This window comes from Schistosoma mansoni, chromosome W (genome assembly GCF_000237925.1).
Source record: "Schistosoma mansoni strain Puerto Rico chromosome W, complete genome".
Classification (NCBI taxonomy): Eukaryota; Metazoa; Platyhelminthes; class Trematoda; order Strigeidida; family Schistosomatidae; genus Schistosoma; species Schistosoma mansoni.
In genome coordinates this window covers 39,752,699-39,766,109 of record NC_031502.1, presented here as the reverse complement: position 1 = coordinate 39,766,109, position 13,411 = coordinate 39,752,699, and the positions used below count along the sequence as shown (strand labels likewise).

General features: G+C 33.9%; 1 protein-coding gene across 1 annotated transcript; it reads left to right on the top strand.

The window, feature by feature from the left end:
- Positions 1 to 2,644: 2,644 nt before the first annotated feature.
- Smp_084320 (ethanolaminephosphotransferase 6) lies at positions 2,645 to 10,838 on the top strand (the record flags this gene model as incomplete). The annotated part of the gene is made up of 4 exons (XM_018789672.1): positions 2,645 to 2,753; positions 4,484 to 4,719; positions 8,737 to 8,931; positions 10,779 to 10,838. 4 exons carry the CDS (start codon positions 2,645 to 2,647, stop codon positions 10,836 to 10,838), a joined length of 600 nt encoding a protein of 199 aa, XP_018655092.1.
- Between the last annotated feature and the right edge of the window lie 2,573 nt (positions 10,839 to 13,411).

The following is a 13,411-nucleotide window of genomic DNA, read 5'->3' as shown; positions in this document are numbered from 1 at the left end:
TTTTATCGCGATTTGGTTGTAAGCAGCTGATGAGAAACCACGAAGTATAATGAATTCATATTATTCTGTATCAATATTTGTTCTGGTTTTATTTAAATTGAAATCCGTGAGATTGAATCAGTTTTCTGTAGAGACCTCTGTGAATAACCTAAATCATCTGAATTCGTTATTCTGCGATTGTATGACTTCTTTAAAGTCTTACATTAGATATGAGTAGCTGACTATATAATGCTATTGCTAAATGGCTAACTGGAATCGTATGATCAGTCAGAAGGCAACTCTACAGACAAATCACGGCTTATCTGTTTGATTTTACTGATTAATACCCGATGTCAACGAAACTAAAAAAGGTACTTTCATTAGATATTACCTACCTTATTACAAATGGCCTCTCAAGAAAACAATTTGCCTACTATGTATTTATATTGGAAACGAAAGCCTTGATTTCAGTGTTCCCACATGCTATTTGAAGGAATTACTACTCTGATTCACTTTCAACGTTCAATCAAATTTTTAATTATGAGCTCTATAGGCCAAACCGACTGTGTAATGATGAGGTTACCATTCTGTCCATATCTAGCTGACTGTTTTATTCTCAATCTTAAAAGCATTATACTCAAACCAACAACTGACACTTTCTTTCCTTAAAAGATATTTAGATGGTACTTCCATTTTTTTGTGACAAAAATGTTGATTTCAACATCCTAGAAAAGCCCAATCACTACCATCAGTTCATTACGTTCACAGTGGAATCCGAGTTGAATCCAGAGTTTTGGTTGCTTTGTTAAAAAAAGACCTGATAATTTACTACAAAAATCTATACATAAGACGTTTACCTGGAATAGCTCGTACACGAATTTTCAATGTCCGATCCCACCAAATGTAAAGAGAAACCTGATCCACTTTCTGTTTACGAAAGTTGGACGAATCTATCCAAATGACATAAATGACATCAAACTTGATAGACTATGACAAATACTTATCAACAACAGATATCTACCAGATTCACTGGGAAAAATTTGAACCAGAAACAAAAATATGAAAGCTTATCTCCACCACTAAGAAGGATCTTCTTCATGAATATTCAGTCTAATGATCTTACAGCAGAGATTCTGGACAACAGACTTTCGGGATCTCCGGAAAGCATTCTATTCCGCTAAACTTCGTCTCTAGTCGATCTTTGATTCACAGTTGTGTGAAGGACAAGCTTGTGCTTTAAAGCAAATCAATGTACCTATATTAATTTACTTCCTATTGTGAAGGAGGTCACAGTGACCATACCAAACGAGCTCTTTCGAAACACATTTTTGGCTATCTAAAGTACGACAAAAATTCAATCTTGAATCATCCAGTTTATTCTGATCGTACTGCTTCGTCAAAACCCTTTTTCGTAATCATTCATATATTTAGAAGAATCGATATAAAGAGAATACATATTAAAAACTTGTGTTTTTGCCGAAAAGTCTAGCTATCCTCAAATTCAAACGTATTTTTTCTATACGAAAACAGTATATTCAGTTCTTTATTTTACCGTGGTCTCAACCTTCCTTTTTGTCTTCTTTAGTCTATTTTCTTTTTTTCAACTCCTTTCAAATTAATTTTTCTGACAAACTTTAACCAGTTATTATTACAACATTTAATTATTCTGTTCTTAATATCTTCGTCTTAATATTTTTCATTATTTTGATAGGTTATTACATGAATTAGTAGAAAGCATGAGTCAATTGAAGCTAGACCACCATGGAAAACCTGGAAACACTGGACATGAATTGCTTTCAATAATTTGATCTGTATAAACGATGTATGACACAATGTCACTTCAATTTTATATCACTGTAAACTACTATTTTAGTAAGTAAACCAATTCAATAAGTAAGTAAGATTATTGAATTGGTTATAGGTTATATAATCAAAGATATTTCTGTTCGTTTGGTTATAGTGCCTTAAACACTTGACTTCAAGCCAGCATGTCACAAATTGGTTCCTCGGTCCTCTTAATTCAATTAAAGTAACCACGTTTTATCTGTAACTCACATATACAGTATAGCTACAAACTGAGTACTTGTACATGGTTAGTAAGACTTCTTTTAGCTGGTTGGTTTGGATATTTTCTCTCGATATAATAATCCAGTTAAATTTGAACATACTACATATTATTGTAATAATTGTGAACATTTTGAATTTCGCTTGTTCACATTAATATAAATTCGTTAGATTAATCCTTTTCATGAATGTCCCACTACCATAGTTGATCAGTCTTATTTATCATAAGATCCTTTTAAAAAATTTAGTGTTTAATGCTATTCACAACCATACTTCAGTAAGTCACATGTTACTGCAATTCGAAATCGAGTTGTTTAACCACCTACCACTCGAACTAGATTGGAATTTCTGGAGCGCCATCAATAAATAAACTGAATTAAAAACAGAATTTGTTTATTGGTATTTTCGCCTGAATTTACAAACGTACTTCATAGTTATTGTGTATATGTTCGTTTGGATTAAAATCCTTTAGTCAGTTCATCGATCTATTTATTTCAAATGAGTTAGTTAAACAACAATGATATACACATGTAAACTGATAACAGGGAGAGAATATTCTATTATTTGTTGTTGTTGTTATCATTGTCTTTCCAAATTTTAGATGGTTGCTCTGGTATTCCTACTAGCCTATTGGCGATCACCTACTATTTTTATGAAACCACTTTTATTTGGTTGGTCAACTGCATCTATTTTCAAGTTCACACTCTTCTGTAAGTAGCGCTAAAAATTTATATATATATATATATATATCAAAACAGCTGTACATGAATATGGATATTGTACACAACATTGGAATGTAGCCAGTCACAGATTTATGTTTATGTGGTAGTAAACAAGCTTGATAACGTAGTTCCTATATTCATGTACACTCACTGATCTGTGTGTATGACCTTGTTTTTTTTATTTATTGTTGATTCTGTGCAAACTTTACATTAAACATAGACAAGTTTTATTTTGACCACGTTTACACACAAATGTAAAAATTCATATTTATTTTTTGAATGTCCAACTTGATTTATACTAACTAATTTTACTTAGCTAATTATGTATCTGTTTTATAGAATCTAGGCTTAATCGAACAGTTAGTTTCAAGTTTTCAGAGACATTGCCAGTAGAATATTTCTAGTTATGATGTATAAGTTCTATTTGCTAATTGATTCTTTAATTAGAAGGTATTTACATCATCCATCAACATATTTGTGATATCCAGTGTAATTGAGTAGTCAGTTGTTTGTTCCTATATTATGCCTATAACTAAGTTCGAATATGGTCTTGAATTGCTTAAACGACAGTTAATTAGTTTTCTAATCGACGACTGAGTAATGAAAATCAAAATTTCATACGATCAGTTTCTCGGATGACTAGCAATATATAAGAACCTCCATATAAATTTAAAAATCGCTGAAATTTTACATATATGTTCTTCCTCTTTAATATTGAGCAATGCTTGAATTATTTGCTTTTGTATATCCTTGAAAAATGGTGAATTGTACTGTGTAACTTGTTGACCAAGTGCGTATTCTTACACACAGCTTTAAATCGCTATCAACACTATCCGGCTGTTTAAACCGAAATAATACACATCATTTTTCGAACATGTGACTTTATTTTTGGAAGACTAGTGTTTTTTTACTAGTAAAATTAAGCCTTAGATTGATAAGGTCAGGCATAAAGTGTTGGTAAAGATGATAAATCAATTGACAAAGCCATACATTTTCACAAACTGTAGTTATTGGGATATGTCTAATCTATTTCATGGGAATAGGAGTCATTTAAAAACTAGGGACAATCAAACCAAAACATGAAATCGGTCTGTGAAGTTATCGAATGTTGGCTTAATTCATATCGAGTGGTACAGACTTCCTGGTTAGGATTCATGCACTATGTCACGCAACCACCTTCCATTGTCCTCTGCGGGTAACTGTCTGTCCTGAGTCCAAATCCCACGTGCGGAATCGTGGGTACGCATTTCTGAGGAGTCTCATATTAAAATGAAATGGCCGTCCAGTGCTTCCTGATTTTCAATAGTGGTCTAACATTGAATCGGTTCATGATTTAAATGATGTTCAACAGACTCTACAACCCCAAAATTAAAACATAAATGATCATAAAACAGTTGTAAAATTCAATAAATATTAGTCAGTTGTTGCAAACTATGGATAAATCGGTTTATATTTTCTAATCTTTTATTTGTTGCTAGAACCCACTCTAAACTTTTTTTCATTAAACTACTAATTGAAATATATATTTGTGTAAAGTTCAAATCATCAATAAACTTTTAAAAGAAACAACTGAAATATCTGTTTTCTTCATTGTGATAAATGTTTACTATTCCAAAACTCATACATTTTAGAAAGTGTAATTTTATTTTTAAATGTAATAAAACTTAAGTAAATTAGTTTACCCTCATTTCTATTTTTTATTGATGAATTGTGAACAGTTTCATTTTACTTTGTTCATATACCAATTACAATATGGAATATTATAAGAACTTGTCCGAATAAACAACCATGGCATCGTGGTCTTGGATTATGGGGTGTAATTAGGCCTCTTATACCTGTAGGACTACTTCTATTCAGCTCATATATATGGGCTTATTATTCACCATCAAATCTACTGGAAACAAATACACGTACATTTTTATTTTGTTGTGGAACAATTGCTTCAAATGTCACAGTAAGTATTATTTGTTTATAACAGTCCCTCACTTTCTTTGTACGTTGATTATTTGTTTTATTGTTCTCAAGATCATTGAATTTTGTAAACGAAAAAAACGATCCTCTACATCATGGAGTATCAATCCAAAAAGATAGCATTAAGATTCAGACTATGCTAAGTAACTTTCTGGAATTTTTCAACAACGCGCGTTTAATATATATCACTGTGGGGTTAGATTGATTACTTAACATTCACGTAATTAATGTATTTTATAATGCGAACAATAATTTCGCTTGTCTGTTGATATCATTCTCACGAAATAAGACAGCATTTATGCACATCTCTATGTTCATAGATGTACAAACACAAACTTTACTGATTATTGGGCGTTTAGTTAACTTAAGTGAGGCATAATCTCTATTTTTTTAATTTTACACAATAGTAGTTGTTGTCATTATATTTAGTTATGTTGTTTATCATAATAATATATATTCTGAAAATAATATTTACAGAATTCACACCAGTTTACAGGTATGATCAGATTGATATAAAAAGCAACATTTAATGTAGAGAACAAACATGAAATATAAGAAAGTTTTATGTTTGCTGGTTTAGTAATTGATAAGTAGTTTATATATGGCATATATCACGGTAAGCCAATGCAACACCAGGGAACTTTTAATTTTTTCTTAAGTGGATAGCCTGATGATTTATGAACGTTGTTCTGTAAGGTTATTTCCAGTGCCCGAGCGAGTTATTGATAATTATCTACAACTAGAGAAAGTAAGATAAAAGCAAAGAGCACGGAACAACAAAACAATGATTGCCAAAATATGTCTGTCAGGTTACCTTTGTTCATGTTAGATATTATTCAAACGTGTAAGAGTTGCTAGTGACAGTGTTAATGTAAAGTGACAGCAAGTAAGTGGTTAAACATTTAAAGCTCCGATAATCTCACTTGCGGAGTAAGATACACTTACAGGCGCTAGAGCATTTAATGCATTTTCAGAGGAGCAATATGTATTAATGGGGCGAACAAACAATGGGAGAGAGTTTAACGTACGGATAGTTTGCGGTAGATTATTCCAGAGTCTAGAAAACTTACAGGTAAAGTAATTCATATAGAGAGAAGATCTGGAGTATGTTTGTTTCGCTAAAGATAAGGAGTTACGAATGTCGTAATATGAAGCTTCAGCATATTGAATCGCCTGGTTGGATGTGAAGGATAGTTTGTTAAGTATTTTGAAAAAGAAGATAAGGTTAAGTTTGAGTCTCCTCTTCCATAAAGGGTCAAACCCGAGTTCACTACACCTAGAATTATATGTCAATGCACTATCAGTTCCAAGAGTACGAAGTGTAAATCGTCTCTGTACTGATTCCAGTCTTAATTGACATATCAGTTTATAAATGCTGATTATTTTCTTTTATATGCCTAACATTATCAATGATTTATGTACGATTTAAGTTGTGTTTAGAAATCTATTTTTCTCTTAATGTCCAGTATTATTTTATTCATCATACAATATTGTTTTGATGCACGTTTAATCCAACGTTTATTGTTATGAATTATCACACACAACTATACCAGTTGTCTTATTCAAGAATCTCCATACTGTTACTATTGTCTTTGATGACCTAAACTTTTTTATCAGGCTATAATGCACTGCCATACCAAAGTAGGGACTTATATATTAGAGCTTTTAACCCTTTTTTTAGTTCTATCAGCATGGTACTATTCAACTGCCGAAACTTAAGTAAATATAATACACTTTAGACCTATTTGTGATCTAACCAGCAAACTTGTGATACGTTTAATCAATCTGAATAATGCTTTGAACAAGAAATCATCTTGTTCTTCGAGTATATATATATATATATGGCTGAAGGCCAGTTGAACTGATCCTTAAAGTGTTCTGCCCATCGATCCAATCTCCTGGATTGAGAATGAATGATATGTCCATCTTTTTCCGAGATAGTTTCGCTGATAGTTGGGTTCCTAATACCGGTTTCTTTAACAAGTCTGAATAGTTGTCTTCTGTTACCTATTGGCGCTGCCTTTTCCATCTCGCTTTCGCTACCCACCACTGTTCGTGATCATTGCATAGGCTTCTTATTAGCCTGCGCTTAAGCTGACTCCGCTCTTTGTTATGTTCAGAACCAAGTGGGATGAGTTTTCGAGCATCTATCAGTGCGGTAGATGCTGCTGAGATCCATTGTTTCTCCCTAACCTTATGGTTTACCGTACTAGCAGATATCACTGCTGTTTCCACAGCTTTTCGAATGTCATTCCACGCTGCCTCGGGGTTGGCCCAACTTACATGACTGCCTAACGTTTTTTCTAGTTGTTCATGAAATATGTTCTTAGCTTGCCTATCATTAAGTAGAACCTAAAGAGGCTTCCTTGCAGAGTCTGTCCTGCGTTCAGACAGATACGTGCTCGCACTAGAGCATAATCTAAATCTAAGCATGTGCTCCAGAATGAGCGACAGTCTTCTATCGAGCTCCTCCATCGGTGGCTGATAGCGATGTGGTCTAGTTGGGTCCAACGTTGGGACGAATTCGGGGGTCGCCATGTCAAAAGATGTTTTTCCTTGTGCTTAAAGTTAGTATTTGCAAGAAATAGGCGGTCATCTGAGCATAGCTGCAACAGACGATCGCCATTATCTGTTCTCGGAGCCACGACAACATAAAATCCACTCAGATGTCTTTCCCTTTTGCTTAGTTTACCTACTTGAGCATTAAAATCACCAGTCATTATTACTACATCAGAACGCCTAGCTTTTCGGAGAAGGTCGGAAAGTTTCCTGTAAAAATCACCTTTTACATCATCTGAACTGCAGTCAGTGGGAGAGTAGGCAGAGGCAACGACGAGTTTCCCTATCTTTCCGGGTCCTTACTGATCCGTTTAGTCGGACAGCTCATAGACGACTGTCTACTGGGATCCAGTCTAAAAGAACTAGTTCTACCCTACGACTTAATGCTATACCTACTCCAGCGAGGCCACGGGAAACAGCATCAGGGCTTCCAGATACACGAAGCGTGTATCGAGATGGTTCTTTATTTTGATTAGGCGCGGTCAAATGAATGACACTACTCGGATCTTGTATGCGCGTTTCGGAGACGCAACACACATCGATGGTGTAAGATTCTAAAGTCCCTAGCTAAGGAAGCCTGTTGTTCTATTTGGCACAATGTTTGGACGTTAAAAGCTCCTATATGTAGTTTAGAGCGTGGTTTCACGAGACCAGGAATAACGTTCCGTGTACTTGAATCGTTTGCCCTTTCGGTGCGAGGTGATAAAAGGATGTGGGAAGGGTTAGTCTTGGAGATAAGAGTGTTATTAGGTGTAGGAAGGATTTGAATGTGACCAACTTGGTCTCGTGTGCAGTTACGGGTATGAAGGCTGATATCACTTCCCGGCTGCCCACACCGTGGAAGGGTATTTTTTGAGGGGTCTGAAAAGGAAGTTGGATTAGTGTTGGTCTTAACGACCTGGGAGGGTGACCTCAGAGCCCGAGGGACAACTGCTTGAGGCCGGTCACTCACAGCCTTCTTGTGGGAGGTTTTTGACGCGTTGGCTCCGTTCTTCAAAGAGCTTTACCATCGGAGACGGAAATCCATGAGATAAGGTGAGGTGTGGTATTTTTAGGGTTGACCTTTTCTAAACCCTTCCTTCCTTGTGAGAAGGCAGCATCGTTGCAGATGATGGTTGTCCGAGGGAAACACCTTACTGCTGTCACACCCCTCTACAGTCAGCAGTACGACTTCGCCCTCAGATGTCTCAGCCAATATAGCACAGTTGGGTCATCACGATAAGCAAGCCCGACCACTACATCATCTTAGCAGCTACAGTCGAGCCCGGACAGTATCACAGCCCTCACACGAATCAATAATAACACAATAATAATATTGTGTGGTTCATATGTATTGGTGCCTCGTTTACCAGTTTTTATGTGTTCAAATAAATACATACATACATATTTTAACTCATAAGCAACTCTCATGTCTTATAATTTCTTTTTTATTTTTTGTTAGTGTCGTTTGATCGTCGCGCAGTTATGTCATGTCCCGGCGCCAATGCATAATAAAGAAGTTTATTTATATTCAATAATTACTTTTGTTATATGTTTCATTCTCCCAATAAATAAAGATACGTCTGTTGAATGTATCGTCCTCCATTTGATAACGAGTTTCGTTACATTGGATCATCTTCATTATGGTTATCAAGTGGTTAGTACTTTTTATTTTCACATTTAAATATGACCAATGTTCTTAACAACTGACTCGGTTTAGTATCTTTTATTTTAGTTAATTTACTATAAATAATGTTCAACACGTAATAGCCCACATAAAGATCAAACAAACTACACCTTTCATTAGTATACATTTCCAAACCGTATTCAACTGTATAACATTAACGTTTCTAACTGCTTTAATGTAGGCCTCACTGAATAAAAATTCAAAATGAACAAGGTTTTCATTAAGGCGGTGTTTTGATCTTTGTGTTGACAACCTATTCAAAGTTAATTACATAAACAAAGTGACTAAGAAACATGAGACCTTTATATTATCCTTTTTGAGGGAGGAAAGTAAATTGTCTAAGTATTTTAAAAATGTATTGATAATTGGAACTGTTATGCATGATCAGGTCATTTATAATGTAGTGTTATTTACTTGACTGATTGGACTTTTTAAAAATGTTATCGACAAAACAAAATGCAGAATGTTAGTTGATTAGGTTTTTTATTCCATGGAACATTGAAGGGTAAGTAGGACTAGAATTTACATGTTAACAAATTGTTTGTATATCGGAAATTGATGTTTTCACATTAAAACTTATTATATTATGTTGTTCTGACGTATTCTGTTGTTGAAATGTTCAATTAATCCAATAGTCCTGATAGTACTATAATGCTACTAATATATATATTTAGTTAGGCAGATCTAGACAACCATCACTTGAATAAAAGCTAATAATACTGCTCAGTTGTTGAGATTTTTGCTGGCACCACTCACCTTTAGAAAATGATTCCACAATTACTCGACAATCACAATAATGGTCGATAGACGAGTTCTTATTCCATTTCACTTAAACATAGTCTGTATAACTTATCACTCTATCAGCTCATTTATTCATGTGCTTAACTAATCTTCATAGACAATAGTTACGTCTTCTTAGCATTGTCTTAAAGAATAAAACTGCCGATCAAATTAGACAATTATTTTCTTGTGTTTAGATCCTAAAGTCAACAGTTATTACATAAAATAATAATATATTAGCAATTAGACTTTAAATTTGTGATATCGACAACACATTAGAAATGTCAGATATTTATAGATAATTAATGGACAAGCCTTAAACCGAGGTTTCCTAGTAGTGGGTGCCTACTAATCAGCAAGAGATATTTATAGTATTGAAGGAGTTGGTTTCTCGTTGAATTCAGACTCACATCACTGACTGTCACGATGAGAGTTAATTTCTCTAACGCATCAAAACACAATGCACTCAACGTCGAGCCATTTGGAATGATAGCCACATTAAAAATCGATCGAAGTAAAATTTGTTTAGCTCTATTGACTTAAAAAAATAGAATATTGATTACTAATCTGATATGACGGGCTAAAATAAATCCTAATATTTAAACATTAAATGATTTTAGTAAGTGACCAGCAACCCGACTCCCTCCAATTTCCTATCACAATTTTTTGTATTTATTTCGTGGTAGTGGTTCATATAAAAGCAGGTTATTTTATTACCTTTAAAAACCTATTGTCTGTCTTATCTTTGATCTCAAATCATTCGGAGGTTTAAGTTAATAACTCAGTCGCGTCGTGACCAACCACCACTCGATCTATCAATCAACAGTTTTTTCCATTTAGCAATTTAAAAATTCGTTTATAACACTGTAATTTAGTGATCACCCAGTATTAAAATTAAGAATTTTATATGTATCCACTATTTCTATTCTATGTAGTTGGTGGGCAATTTTTTTAGTTTTTTTTCTCTAACCACTAATAACTACTCATATGTAATACTTGTCTTTTCCAATTGCTTTTTCTTCCTCTTCGAATTCCAGGTAAATGAAATTTCATCATGTCTTTATATAAAAGTGTTCAGTATTACTCATCAACAATAAAATAATATGGATCAAACTTATATCTTGATTATTATCACTATTTCTGTGTACATTATAAGATCAATTACCTTAACTTATTTCTTCGTATGTATGATGAAGTATTCATATTTATTCTGGGGAACTTGTATTGTTTCAGCACAGAGTCTCATTGTCCTTTATTCGTTATTCTTCAAGTATGCATGATTCTTTTTTTCCTTTCTCTCATTCTCTTTTTCTAGCAAAATAAACAATGTCAATGTTTCTATTATGGCTTTTATTTTGTTTTATTATTTATTTTACATACACATACACACGCCTTATTTCACTTTTCTAAACTCTATTTTCATCGATGTAATAAATAGCGTCGAACAGGTATATGTAAATCTGTTCAATGTTTTAGCATGAGTAAACACTCATGTTTTTGTTTTCTTCTTTCTTCCCTTCTTTTACAGTTTTAGCTAGTTTTCTATGATGCCATTATATACATATTAATACATGTCTAAAATTTGTATGTTTCCTTTATTAATCTCTCTTTCACATGTATGAATATCATTTATCAAAATATATTTTGATTCATTTTATTGAAAGTGATTAACGTCTTATGATTTTTCTTTCTCTTAACTTTTCTAACTAAAATATAATTAATATCAGAAGGGTTAATTTAAGCTAGACCACTATAGAAAACCTGGAAGCACTGTACGGCCGTTTCGTCCTATTATGGGACTCCTCAACAGTGCGCATCCACGATCCCGCCTCACAAGGTTCGAACTCAGGACCTACCAGTCTCGCGCGCGAGCACTTAACCACTACACCACTGAGCTGGCCGGCATCCAACGGTGTTAATATCTAACTTCAACGAATCCACGAAATTGAGCAACCGTCCACCAATGTAATCAGTGAGTTAATATCTCCCAACAGACCTGGTTGAACTCCACTGGTTACTGCTTCTCAATAGAACTCCAGGAAATACCTCATGGAGCCAGTCACTAGTGAGCACATGATCATTATCAGAAGGGGATTTGTGGAGATTTCAGTAATTTCATAGAGTTGAGATCGTGAGTCAATTGAAGGTAGGTCCTGGGTTCGAATCTCGCGAGGCGGGATCGTGGATGCTCACTGCTGAGGAGTCTTATAATAGGACAGAACGGCCGTCCAGTGCTTCCAGGTTTTCCATGGTGGTCTAGCTTCAATATGACTCATGATCTCAACTCTATAAAATTGTTAAAATCTCCACAAAACCCCTTCTGATGATGATCAAATTTATGTTCATCTAATAAAAGTAGGCAATAAATTAAGTCCTATTATAATTCTACAGGTTAGATTCATTTGATTCAATTCTTGCCAAATGTTCATTTTATAGTATTTATCTCAAACGAAAAATAATTGTATGGTTCTCTAGAAAAATTGTTACACTGTAGAGGGTTAATGCCTCTACATTTGCCTCCAATAAATAAATAATATCCCGTTAACTGAATAATTAATGCAGGCTAAATCTAAAAGAATTATGGATTTACTCGAGATTATTCAAAAGCCCGAACACCAGTTATAGAGATAGTTGATTGTTAAAGATTGATAACATCCGAAAGCGTACAGATAACAACCACACAAGAAAAACGAGTATATGTTTGTGTACGTTGAAAATCCATATATATTTATGGGTGTGAATGGACTGTAGATAAATTATTGACTGTCTTTTCTTACAACCAATGGGAGAATAGACTAAAGAACTAATGTGAAGACACATAGATTTACATCTAAATTACAGCGAGCACACAAATAATACGGTAATTGAATAGGCTTACTACAACACCACAAATATAGAAACGTAAAATTAATAGTCTCGTAGAGAAAACAACAGAATTTCATCCAACGCTAATTAAGTAAGTCAGTAATCACTCCTTCAATATTCTCCTTGTTTTTTTCTAGCGAAATAAAATTGTGTTATATAAACTTTGTAGTTATAGTTTAGTAATATTGACAACGTTGAGTATGTACTATATATGAATTAGTTCACTGTTAAATTCAATATCCTGACATTTTTATCCGTCATAGTTTACATTTTAATTAAGTCTATTTGTTCCAAAGCTGAATAATGTATATAACTTTTTGACGTACATTATTCGCTTGTGTGTTATATACGAAAGATGAAAGCGTTCTATGATAATTATCACACCCAGAGCATTTGTTGAATTAAAGTGAACATAATGATTGTAAGAAGTCATAAATAACGGAAATCACAGTCGAACATGTTGTGAACCAGTGTATCCGATCACAAAAAGGACAAGTCCTTCTCTACGATGTAATATTAATCACTAGATCAATGTGAATGATTTCTTATTTATCTACATTTTAATTCCACTACATAAAAGCTTGGTTCTGCAAAAATTCAGTAATTATTCATCCACACTATTGAGCACCATGTTACGGTAACTTGTCTTTCAACATTCATTGATGGATGGTGTTAGTAACAATTCAGCGAATTAGAAAATTTTGAGTTGTGCGCAACATGAAATAAAACATCTATGATATACGATGAGTTCCGACCGTGGTTAAATCGGAAAGCCATACGTGATGTCAATCATTTTTTGTGTTTG